Source organism: Pinus tabuliformis, chromosome 9, assembly GCF_031772625.1.
Source record: "Pinus tabuliformis cultivar Carrire ecotype Pingquan chromosome 9, CPIR1, whole genome shotgun sequence".
NCBI lineage: Eukaryota > Viridiplantae > Streptophyta > Pinopsida > Pinales > Pinaceae > Pinus > Pinus tabuliformis.
Genome location: NC_142307.1, coordinates 195,102,714 through 195,116,006, shown reverse-complemented (window position 1 = coordinate 195,116,006; position 13,293 = coordinate 195,102,714). Strand labels below are relative to the sequence as shown.

Genomic DNA, 13,293 nt, shown 5'->3' with positions numbered 1-13,293 from the left:
GCCTTCACGTGTACAGTCATCAGTCTCAAAAGGGCACCGAAGTGTCCAATCTTGTCATTTACATAAAGAAGATGACAACCAGTCCTCTCCGAAGGGAGAGGTACCGACAAAGTCACCCTTTAGCCTTTGCTGTTTCTTTATACTTTGATCTTAAACTTTCGTTAAAAAAAAACTCATACTAAAAATTTCCAAACCCCGTTCAGACAAGCTCCCTCCAACTTGACAAAAATATTCTTTGTAATCATGCTCACGTTGACATGGTATATATACATTTGGTATATCTTCACCCAATGGCCTGTGCGCACAATATTTGCATGTATTGGCGTGCTAAAGTTGATTTGGCATCCGGTTTTCTCATCTTTTGCTTGGACGGCCTTCGTCGGTCCTACAGCATTATACCATTACAGGTAGATGCCATTCACCTTTATCTTTTGTATACACATTGTATATATCTCTCTGTAATGAATGGCATCAATGTCGATAGCTCTATGTTCTTTGCTTCTTAAAACAACTGGATTTATTCAATTTAGCCTACAAACCCTGAAGCAGATGAGTTATTGCTGGAAGGATATATTCATTGTGTACATTAATATTTGAGACAGAGGACCGTTAGGATCACCAATAATCTCTGAGTGCCACAAATTTCAAATCTTAGGGTATTGGAAGTTTCATCATCAGCTCTTGAATTTGCAATGAGGTCAACGAAGATGAAGCACATCGTGCAGCCCTGCATATTTGGTAGGCGTTTTGCAGCAAAAAAAGAAAAATCCCTTTTATGAAATAAGTTTTTGAACATTAGTTAGAATTTTGATTTCACATGGATAAACACAGCTTTTTGTTTGTTTTCGGCGAATTTGCATGCTAGGCAAACATATTTAAGATGTGTACTCCGATTCCCGAAGTCAATCCACGTTGAGCTGCATGGTCAAATCTATCTTGATCAAGCAGGAAGCCACTTCAAACTTTTGCCAAGTGCTTGCCTGAAGTCCTGAATCCCCTTCCTCCTACCAGGGAAACGCTATAATGGTGGTTTCAGCACTTTGGATGCCTTTGATGTATTCTTTGCGTAGTTTTTATCTTGTAGGTCTGATGCTATATTACCAGAAGCCTAACCAGGTGACTCGCTTCTCTTTCTTTTCCTGTTGCTATTCTTGTTTCTGTTCCCGTCTTGAAACTACATTAATATATTACTAATCACTGAATCAGTTTTATGTGCATAATATACATTGGTAGTGGGGTGGTTTCAAGCTTCTTATCCGAAAAACCCTCTAGCCTTGTTTCTTGTTTAGTTCCCCCCGTTCCCCATTCTGTCCTATTTCCTGCTTTTGGAAACACGGGTCCAGTGTGTGTTGCCATATGGTGTTATTTTCAGTCTTTGGCTGCTGCAACGAGTGTCGAGAAAGAAACTCTCTTGTAGCAAGCCATTTCAGTAATTCTAAGTAGGAACTACAAACTAATGGACATGGCTGAAGAGTGAGCAGATCCTTGCAAGTCCAACATGTTTTGCCTGTCCATGTTTAAACTTGGTATGATGTGCATCCTATTCCAGTGCTTTATTTGGTACACCGTTCTATGCATGGATTGCATGATTTCAGGCCTGACAAATATACTTTGCAATATGCGCCAAATTTGAACCTTCTTTGTATGTTATTATCCCTGCTTTTATTCATTTATTCCCTGACATATTCATCCCCTTTTGTTCTGGTTAGTAAATAAGCCAGTGTTAACAAAGTGGGCCTACCTTTGGCTAAAATGGCATGACCAAGGTGTATCTATTTCATCAAAATTATGCAGGACATTGCCTAGGACCAACCGCCTAGGCTTAGTTATCCATGAGATATCAGACGAAAACACAAATTGACAGCATTAATTCACGACATCATGTTCTTCAGGGGAGATTTCACTCGAGTCTCCGTAATGATAGCACACTTGATTTACCACTTGACCACAATCCGTTTGACAAACAAATTTTGGCAGGCCTCAAGGAGAACCCGGGGTGGCCCTGAGTCCATAACATGTACATGAGTGCAGTCACTTCCTGATGCCGTAAGTTCAATGACTACCTCCAGGTGCTAGGTAAAAGGCGTGTGAATGGAACTTGGTCAGCAGTGTTTGCCTTAAGGAGAATGAGGGTAGGCTCAGGTTTGTAATATATGCACATGGGTCATCACCCCCCAATGCCATAAGTTCAATCCCTACCTATCCCCATGTCTATCTTGAAGTGCTGGGTGAAGCCTGTGAGAATGAAATCTTGACCAAAGGTGTGAAACTCCTCGCTACTAACTGTTAGTCTGGAGCCCTTTTTGGGAAATGGTGTATTCTTCCCATATCTGGATGCTGATTTTGCAGTTTTGTGCAAACTTATTTAATTATTTGGCCTTTTTTACCAAGGGAGTCACTGTGTTGGGGGGTGCTCAAGCTGATATGACATGGTAGGATTTCAGGGCGGTTAATGAATTGTATTCATCTAGCTTCAAAACATGTTTCTCTTAGAATATTTTGATAAGAATGACTCTCCTTTGTTCATGAGGTGTCACATTTGGAATTTCATTGCAAGGGAGCATTTGTCCCAGCTTTGTTCTTGCTAGTTACGTCCTCCCCGTTCTGGACTTCAAGGATAATTGTGTTTACAGGTTGTGTGGCTACCATGATACATGTCTGGTGCACTCATCACATGCAAGGACTTATGGTCAGTTGTGGGAAAAAGCTGTTCAATTCACCACAACAGACTATTCAGCTACATCTTCTGTGGCTTAGGATATGTGGACAATTCAACCTAAAAGGGTAGTGTGATGGGTGCAGTTGCAGTGGTTGTAAAGCCTCAGGAGTTGTCTGTGGGTTGCCATGACTCACGAGGGATGAATTCACATTTTGTACCCATTTATTTCCAGAAGTCCCTCATTAAGTACTAGTTTAAGACTCAAGACTATGTTCTCTAGTGATAAACCTCAACTCAGAAAGTTGTATATGATATCTCCTTGTCATTGACACAAATATTTTAACTGTGAACTTTGTACTTGTTCCCTGACTCAAAATTTGTCTATTATGATCTAAAATGTTAAGTCATGTTGAAGATGGATTTTATTACTATAATTTTTAAAATTTAGAATAATATCTTCATAGTTGCAATCTGATTTTTCTGCAAGATTTTTTGTTGAAATATGACCTTGGTAATTTTAATGTCTTTTCATATGCTTGAGAGAATAAGTAAAATGATTTAACTTCTGGAACATCCAATCAACAATTCTGCCATGTCTGTAAATATAATAGCTTGTTAAGGAGAACCTTATCGTTTTCTTTCTTGGATTCATGTATTTCGTCTTTTCAAGGATTAAATTAGTAAGGCATTAATTATCGTTTTCTTTGTCTACTCATGTTATTTGCGACATGCAGGTCACATTGTACCATCATACTCTCACAAAAAATCTCGAATGATGAAGTGGCTGAGCAAGCTTTTTAAAGGTTCAAGTCACAAAGTGTCAGATGGACACTACCCAGGTGCATTTGGAGATGATAATGTAATTTGGCATGTACCCTCTAATGCCATGGTAATCCCTAATTCATCAGAGTGTATTGTCGTTTACACTTCAATCTTCTATCTGTTAGCTCTAATAAAGTTAGGGTCATGCTAGTGATTAATTTGGAACTGTATTTTAGTGGAAAAATGCAATGATTTTTGGTGGAATAGTTTACAATTTGTTCTGATCATTTTTTGCAAGTGTACTAGTCACGATGATATATGTGTGGTTTACTTTAGAGGGTTCTCAGTCCTTTCTAGATACGCTTTGTATCATTTGATTTGAACACATGTCTAGTGCTTTACCTTCATATTTTATCCCCTGCACAATTGCTCCTGAGGTCCATGTTGTTATGTTTATTGGCTGTTTCTGTGGAAACTTTTTCCTGAGATTCTGCAAGGTAAAACCAAATGCAAAAAATGCTGTTTTACATATTTGTTCAAGACATTGTTGTGTGATACTTGAATTTCATAAATCTAGATTTCTGTTTCTTTATCTATATCAATATAGAAGAACAAGCCCATGGATTGTTTATATTTCTCAAACTGTGGAGTTGTTCCTTTCCTGTTGCATGTTCTTTTATATTGTTATGTTGTGATTCAAATTTCTAGTTGTGCTTTCCAGTTATACTCCTATGTAGTACACGCTTTATTTGATTATATCAAAAGTCTTACCAATACCATAACATTTATTGTTGTATGTGGACATTTTTGTTCAGGATGGTCCATTACGGAACGAAGATGAGGAGCTGGATCATGCAATTGCACTTTCTCTTTCTGAAGAACTAACCAAACCAGATGGTATATGATAGCAATTTCATTTTTTTACAGTTACTTTTAGTTTAGTTATGTCATTTAGCTCGATGGTTTTCATATATTCAACTAAAATTTTGTTGCTTAACAAGAATTTGTCATTTCCATGTTTTAGTGAACTGTTTATGATTTGATACTCTTATATGGCCTTTATCAAGTTACATGCACCCTTATTGGAAGAAACAAGAAAACTTTGCTTGCCATGACTATCTTTCTTTGTCATTGTTGACTTAGCAAAGTCTTTTAGCTAAGAAACTAGTTTCAAGGTTATGGCATAACTTGTCATATAAATTGAACAGAAGTTATATCCAAATGTTAACTTGTAAACTTCTTAGCCGGTTTTAGGCTTTCCATTTTAAAGTGACTTCAGTTTGAACTTTGAACGAGCTATTCCTTAGACTTGAGTATTAAGAGATTTTGGTATAAGTATTAAAAATTTGCCCATAAGACCTCTCAGTTATTTATTTATTTATTTTATCTGAATATAGCATTTACTATTAACTTAGAACCACTTGGCACAAATACGTCATAGATCAAGATCATACTTTGTAGAGTGTTGTAGAATAAAAATAGGAGCAAGGACACTGAATTCTAACTTCAATTTTCCTGGTTCTGACTGCCACCCCCTGTAGTACCTCCACAAGTTTCAAATGGAAGTTCCAAAGTATCTGATATCTATTATCATCATGGCATTTATGGTATCCTGTCTCCATGTTTATGGGAAATGCCTTGGCTGTTGGCTGTTGGGATTTGTTTTGGTATAGTTTTGTTATTTCGAGTTCCATTTTGTTCTTGAATATTGTGCTCAATATTTATAAGATCAAATCATGAAAGTGAAATTTGTGAATTACCCATTTCTTGTGATGATTACTTGACTCTAAAAACTGATAGTAGGTGCTGATACAAAATATTATGCAGAGGAATAGTGTTAAATTTTACAAAACACATGGTTTATCCCTGTGTATATTCATAATTACATATTTATTGAAAGAAGAAAGCATACTTAGTTGTGGAAAATAGGAAATGCTTGTGACTCATTCATCAAATTTAGAAATTATATTTAAGCTTCCCCTACGAGTTCTTATGTTGTGTTTGGTGTTCAGTTCTGGAAGATGAATAAGGTGTTGGCAAGGTCATTGAGAAGAGACAGTGCATTAAAGGATGAGAATCCTTGCCATGTTTAGAAGCTTCCAATATTTCCATTGTTGGAAGGATTAGGTGTTATGTAGCCAAGAGTGTGGAATATATTGCATGTAGTTCTTTACAGCGTAAAATTAAAGAACCTTGCGAACTTTACGTCTCAAATTGCAATATTCCATTTAAGGGAAGATTATGTCATGAGGGTGAGAGGAAAGAATTTATTGCCACTTAGGAAGAAACACTAAAGTCAGGAGGCCAAGAGTGTTGAATGTCTTAATATGTCAGTTACAGATCAGGCTTTGTCTAGAAATTTGCAAATTACCCATTTCTTGTGATGATTACTTGACTCTAAAAACTGATAGTAGGTGCTGATACAAAATATCATGCAGAGGAATAGTGTTAAATTTTACAAAACACATGGTTTATCCCTGTGCATATTCATAATTACATATTTATTGAAAGAAGAAAGCATACTTAGTTGTGGAAAATAGGAAATGCTTGTGAGTCTGTGACTCATTCATCAAATTGAGAAGTTATATTTAAGCTTCCCCTACCAGTTCTTGTGTTTGGTATTCAGTTCTGGAAGATGAATAAGGTGTTGGCAAGGTCATTGAGAAGAGACGGTGCATAAAAGGATGGGAATCCTTGCCATGTTTAGAGGCTTCCAATATTTCTATTGTTGGAAGGATTAGGTCTGCAGCCAAAGAGTGTTGGAATATATTGCATGTAGTTCTATACAGGGTAAAATTAAATAACCTTGCGAACTTTAGGTCCTAAATTCCAATATTCCATTTAAGGGAAGATTATGTCATGAGGGTGAGAGGAAGGAATTTATTGCCACTTAGGAAGAAACACTAAAGTCAGGAGGCAAGAGTGTTGAATGTCTTAATCTGTTAGTTACAGATCGGGCTTTGTCTTTTGTCTCATCAAGGAATACTCTGTTGCAGGTGTCCAGGATTACTTGGTATTTTGGGTTTGTGATTTTCTTTGGTTTTAAGACTCAATGTTACATGTTAAATGGTGGGGAATTACAAGTTTACATTACAATAAACATACTGATTATTAGATAGTAAACTGTAAGATTTAGAACTAGTGGGATGGTTAATTGTTGAACATATGGAATTCAATTAACTGTTTCACAATTAGCTGTCACTCTAGCATTCATAAAATTCACACTTGAATTTTGAGAACCCAACCTTATGGTGATTTTTATGTTTCAAGATAATATCTTGCCATTGACTCCTTGTCTTTGTTTCAGCCTCAGGTAGCAGTTTACAAGAGCCTGAGGAGAATGATGAAGAACTTGCTCAAGCTCTTGAAGCAAGTTTGAAAATGGGTTCACAGCAAAATCCTCCCAGTCAGCCTCCATCATACTCTTACCCTAGAGGATACAGGTATGTAGCGTAAAAATGATACATCTTTTACTCTTTGTATTCTTTCTTTCACTACAACTGATTTTTTTTTTCTCTATGCGTTTGACGAGAAGTATGTTGTATTTATTATCTATCTACTAAAGATACTTACAAATATACATATACATATAACTTTGTGATCTAGCTGCTGCATTAATTTAAATATTAGTCATCAAGTTACATGAGAATTATACCATCATTCAAATAGTTGGAAATAAAACATATGTCTACTATCGTTTTAAGTCCCACAAATTTAGCTGTGATAGAGGCATTTAGCTGACACCTCATATGGCATGGAATTGAAATTTCTACATTTTGACATTTTTGCAATACACTACACTACCATTTCAGGAAGCCATCAAATAACAGAATGGGCTGAAAATTATAATACATAGTCAATATATAATACAATTAGGAAAATTTATAAAGGCCATGGCTCATTAATGGCCAAAAACAGTCGGTGATGCATTTTGAGAAGAACATAGGGGGAAGTGCATAAGGCATCTATCACCTCGGTCTTCCAGTACATATTGAAACAAAATGAGCTAAATCCTAAAGCTAACTAAATACTTTAGAAACAGCCTTACACCGTAATAGGTACTGTGAACAAGATTTGAAGTACAGGGTGGTGTCTGCAAAACTAGGCATGTCAATGAGGATACTGGTAGTGTAGCTGACTATGTTGTCTGGCAACCATCAATCACTAAGCAATAAGAAGTTGTCTATGGCCTGCCTGGTGGTGCTGTCTATAGATATATTGCTATGGAGTTCTAGAACAGTTCTGTGAAATTCTGCACTTTGCATAGATTGGAATGGGATAGTAAGAAACTTTTTTTAATATCCAAAGGTGATAAAAAAAAGTACATTCTATTGACAAGCAATCTAAAGATGAGTGCCTGTTATGAATAAATACTGGTAAAGTGCACTCTTAGAAATTAGAATAAACAGTATACTTGTTAGCACTGGAAAGCTGAATCATGCAAGTTTATTTTAGAAATTAGACCTTTGCCATCTGTTCCAGTATTTCCATGAGATAATGATTAGTTGGGATGTGGCAAGGTTGTCGTTATAGCCTACATATGCTAATCTGTACACATTTTGGACTTCAAATTTCAATATAGTGTGGCCAACCTTAACACAGTTTCATACCCTATTTCACTATAAATTTCACTCCAGATTTATTGCTCATCTTATGTTATTAACTAATTTCCTTAGTGATGTAAACCTACTTCATTGAAGTCAATAGATGTTAGGAGCTTCATTAGTTAGATCCTGTACATTTCAGCATTTGAGGTTGGCCAACGTTATTGATTTCTGTTGTCTCAAGCTTCCCTCAGATTGGAGTTATGATAGATTCAAAATATTCATGACTTCTTCCTTATATTTAAAGCTTATAGCGTTGAACATTTTGTGCCTAAATCAATCTAAGAAATGGACAAGCTAAAATAATTGGGCAAATTATTCACTTCTTTTCTAAATCCTTCCTTTTGAAGTTTGAACTAAATTATTGGGAGCATATAAATTTTTCTGGAGAAATAGTTGCTCACCTGCCCACATATTAGGCATTCCAAGTGAGGATGCTGGTACCTTGCCAGCACCCCCACAGATTGCCCCTTTATCCCTGATTTTCTGGATGGAGAATGGTAGACCAGCAGCCAAAATACCGGCTGGTAACCCCAAAGGACTCGATGAGACTTGGTCCTGAGACCTCTGAACTTTTGCACAAGAGGATCTAACGATCGAACTAACCCTTGGGGTTATGATTGACATCATATTTATGTATTTTGGTGTTTATGATTTTGTAGATGGGGCTAACCAGTAATATTTGTTTTATAAATTCATTAAAGGATAGCTAGTTTAACTTTATTGTGCCAAATTGATTAATAATTTGCATGTATCAATCTGACAGGATCTGTGCTGGTTGCAATCATGAGATAGGCTATGGGCGGTTTTTAAGTTGTATGGGGACCTTATGGCATCCAGATTGTTTTTGTTGTGTTGCATGTAGTCTACCCATACGTGAACACGAGGTATTACATCTTCATATAACCTGCTGTTCATTTTTTCCATGGAAATGTCAGATGATCATTTACATTAATCTCTGATATTTGATATATTGGAAGAAAGTTGGAACATAATTTAACTTTTGTAGGTTGAGCTTATTAGAAAATGAATGGAATGGCCAGATAAATTTGAGGTCATTCTGTCATTCTGAGCATACTCTTATCTGGTTATTCTGCAGTTTTCCATGTCAGGGAATGATCCATACCACAAATCCTGTTACAAGGAACTCCACCATCCAAAATGTGATGTTTGCCACCAGTTTGTAAGTTCATTTATCTATCTATCTTTGAATGATGATATCATTGTGGAAATAGTTTTGATTTTTATGTAGTTTTCTAGGGTTTCTTTTTATGTATCAAAAACATAAATTTGAATAAGTTACAGTAAGTCATAATTGAAATTGACAGTAAATCACTGAATTACGACCACTCGTTGATCCCTTTTTTTGGGTTAAATATTGGATTCAAATCCAATGGGTTTAAGGAACTCAGGCATTATAAAGCAAATTTCCTTTTGTTTTCCCCTTCCAAGTGGCAGTTTTGTAAGGAATTCTCTAACTATTCTACTTTTTGGACCCATTTGACCTTTTTTGGTCATTATTTGTCTGATTTTGATCATATATGGTCCAAAAGATAGAACAGTTAGACTGCTTCATTTTATAACATTCTAAAACAACTTTATCTGTCTTGAATTTTTCCTAGCACTTTAAAGCATAGATGAAATAGTCTCTGACTAATTGAATGAATTAATCCTGACTAACCTGATGCCATCAATGAAACTTTGGAAATGATTATTTCGTTTAACACTACATGTGCACCAAGATTGGCCTCGTTTCCCAATTATTGGTGATTTATTCTTTTCAGGATCCCACTGATTAATTGCCAATTTGCGATTACTTCATCTCTGCTTTTGATATTTAATTTCTAGATCTAAAGTTGTGATTTCAGGTGTCTTAACTGACATTTTGTCCATGACTCTAGTTGTCTTGGATACCCTTACTAAATACTTTCCCTCTGATCGCTATTTGCATAGCTTCCTAAACACTGGAATGGCAGCTCTGAAAAGAAAATGTTTAAATTTCTTACATATCTTCATTACTGTTCGGAAGATCCACAGTATGATGAATTTCTGTCGATGTTTTGGAGCCCAAAGCCAGTCCATATTCAGGATATAAAACTATCTGTGGTAAATTTCATTTTAATTATTTCGTTTAACACTACAGGTGCACCAAGATTGGCTTTATTTCCCGATTATCGGTGATTTATTCTTTTCAGGATCCCACTGATTAATTGCCAATTTGCGATTACTTCATCTCTGCTTTTGATATTTAGTTTCTAGATCTAAAGTTGTGGTTTCAGGTGTCTTAACTGACTTTTGGTTCATGACTCTAGTTGTCTTGGATACCCTTACTAAATACTTTCCCTCTGATCGCTATTTGCATAGCTTCCTAAACACTGGAATGGCAGCTCTGAAAAGAAAATGTTTAAATTCCTCACGTATCTTCATTACTGTTTGGAAGATCCACAGTATGATGAATTTCTGTCGATGTTTTGGAGCCCAAAGCCAGTCCATATTCGTCCATATTCAGGATATAAAACAATCTGTAGTAAATTTCATTTTAATTATTTTGTTTAACACTGCAGGTGCACCAAGATTGGCTTTATTTCCCGATTATTGTTGATTTAATATAATCAGGATCCTGCTGATTAATTGCCAATATGATTATTTCATCTCTGCCTTAGATATTTAGTTTCTAGTTCTTAAGTTGTGTTTTCAGGTGTCTTAGCTGGCTCTTTGTTCATGGCTCTAGGTGTCTTGGACACCCTTAATATTTTCCCTAAGATCACTATTTGCATAGCTTCCTAAACACTGGAATGGCTACTCTAAAATGTTGGAATATCCATGCACCCTAGGTCTGGTCTATGGCATATGCCCTAGCTAAGCACATAAATACACTAGAGATGCCCAACTTTAAACAACTTTGCTCAGCAGAATATAACAGCAGTCAGATCAAAAACTGTACACAAGATTTTGGCACAATGCACCCTAGGTCTGGTCTATGGCATATGCCCTAGCTAAGCACATAAATACACTAGAGATGCCCAACTTTAAACAACTTTGCTCAGCAGAATATAACAGCAGTCAGATCAAAAACTGTACACAAGATTTTGGCACAAATCACGTTCCTTATTAGTCCATCAATAAGAAAACCTTAGGGCTCCCGTACCAGGGATCATGGCCCTTTACAAACCTTGATACAATGCTAATATACAAGTCTCTCTCCTTCGACCAATAAAGGGTGATTTCATCAACCAAAAGGTGTCTCTCTCCTTCGACCAATGAAATCACATCCCTTGTCATTCCTTTGGATTTTAACATTTGGCTCATGCTCTTTCTTTTCTTACAACTACATTGGCCTCGGGTATATTCAACCCCTTCTTTTCACGGGCCAAGGCCAACAAGGAATCAATATGAACGATTGACAACAACTAATGAAAATATGGGATAACAACACCTGGGAATGATGACAAGTGTTAAGTATGAATAAAATGGAGCGCTACCATCATAAGAGCCTCCTATTTGTGCCCCTCCTAGACAGTGAAAGAAAATCCCTAAAAAATGTCACACTGGACTAGGGACACATGATAAGCACCAAGGTGAAGTAAGGGAACAAGCACACAACCAAAAGTGGTTGATAATCCAATTTCAACCTTTAATCCATATTAGATTGCCTTAAACATTAAATGAAAACACTTGAATGCAAAAATGGTTAAAGTAGCTCATGATAGATGACCTGCCTTCATCAATGAGTATGCTAGATCAATGAGTGCACTGATCGGAATGGATGAGAGGCATCTTAGGCTCGCTATCTGTGGATCATGGTAGGGTTGTTTGCTGGCGAGTTGCAATGTAGGAGAAAATTTTTCTCCTAGGGTTACCCATGTTTTTGGGTGGGTAGTAGGTAATACAAATAATAGCAGGGGGAAAAGATCACCAAAACCATTTGAAACAATTCAAATCTCTTATTTACTTTGTGAAGCCAAAAGGACTTGATTGTTGGGACACTTCTTTATCATAGAACCAACCTAAAATGACACTGGTTAGTTACACACAATAGGTGAGAAATTGAATAGCTTACTACTAAATGCAAGTGAGTAACTAGAGCCAATAAGTACTTGCGAATAGTCTACAAAATATTTAAAATCTCCCTACTTCAAGTTGGATTAGGCAAAAGATAAGTGAGGCATGAATAAGTGGCTGCTGAAAGCTCTCTTGATATTTTCCTCCGCTGGCCTTGACCTCAATGAAAGTCCTTCACCTTTTGTTGAGATCTTTCACTTGAGAAAATGCTCTTCTCAAATTTGTGTCTTCTTCTCTCTTTAAGCTGCCTTTTATAATTCTTCATTGAACTAAATCCATAACCCTAATCTCCAAAGTGATTGACAGTTGAGATTAAATCTCACCTCACTTGAGGGAAGTGGTTGAGATTAAATCTAAGTCACTAATTTAATTCAATTACATTTCCTTAGGTTTTCCTAGCTTAATAGCCAACATTAATTAACTTAATTAATATGCTTTTCCTAAGTTAGACTTAGGAAGATCATAAAAAACAACTTACTCAATAAATTAAGAAAGTTCCCTAAGTGAGACTTTGGACAACTCCTGCATGCTTGACACCAAGCCTATGCAGAAGCATTTGTCTACTGCTAAACTTCAACATCAAACATCTATATCCTCAGCTCCAGTGGGTCTCCATAAAGTTATCATTGATCATTCCAAAGTATTTGGAGAGATTCCTAAGGGTCTTTCATCTGTTCGAGATCATGACCATGCTATTCATTTGCAACTTAGAAGTGTACCACCTAATATTAGGCCTTACAAGTATCCTTATGCATAGAAGAGTGAGATCGAGCATCTTATTCAAGAAATGCTAGAGGTTGTCATCATTCAACTTAGCCAGAGCGCTTTCTCTTCACTAGTGATGATGGTAACAAACAAGGATGGTTCATGGTGTATGTATCTAGATATTTAACGCTGAGTTGTTATGGTTCCTATAAGGTGTTGTAGAGGATTCAGAGTATGGCTTACAAATTGGAGTTGTCTCCATTTTCATGTGTACATCTTGTCTTCCGTGTTTCTTGCTTAAAGAAGGTAATTGGTGACAAGATCCCAGTCCAAACTATTTTACCAAATATTAATGGAGGGGGGGAAATTATAGTAGAACCAGAAACAATCCTTGAAACAAGGATTAAGCAGTTGAGAAATCGAGCAATTATTGAGTACCTCATCAAATGGAAGAACCTACCAGTGGAAGAGGCGACCTTGGAAGATGAGTTAGTCATGTAG

At 36.4% G+C, this 13,293-nt stretch overlaps 1 protein-coding gene across 2 annotated transcripts in view; it reads left to right on the top strand.

Annotated features, from left to right (window-relative positions):
• The first annotated feature begins 269 nt into the window (after nucleotides 1-269).
• Nucleotides 270-13,293, top strand: part of LOC149147807 (LIM domain-containing protein HDR3-like) — a 59,233-nt gene continuing 46,209 nt past the window's right edge. The window contains exons 1-7 of one of the 2 annotated variants that reach the window (XM_089445867.1): nucleotides 270-407; nucleotides 656-738; nucleotides 3,394-3,548; nucleotides 4,237-4,318; nucleotides 6,729-6,864; nucleotides 8,792-8,912; nucleotides 9,125-9,208. In XM_089445867.1, coding sequence (XP_089301993.1) covers nucleotides 693-738; nucleotides 3,394-3,548; nucleotides 4,237-4,318; nucleotides 6,729-6,864; nucleotides 8,792-8,912; nucleotides 9,125-9,208 — 624 coding nt within the window. In that variant the 5' untranslated portion in view covers nucleotides 270-407; nucleotides 656-692. The remainder of the gene's footprint in view (nucleotides 408-655; nucleotides 739-3,393; nucleotides 3,549-4,236; nucleotides 4,319-6,728; nucleotides 6,865-8,791; nucleotides 8,913-9,124; nucleotides 9,209-13,293) is intronic. The other variant, XM_089445868.1, reaches the window with a different exon arrangement.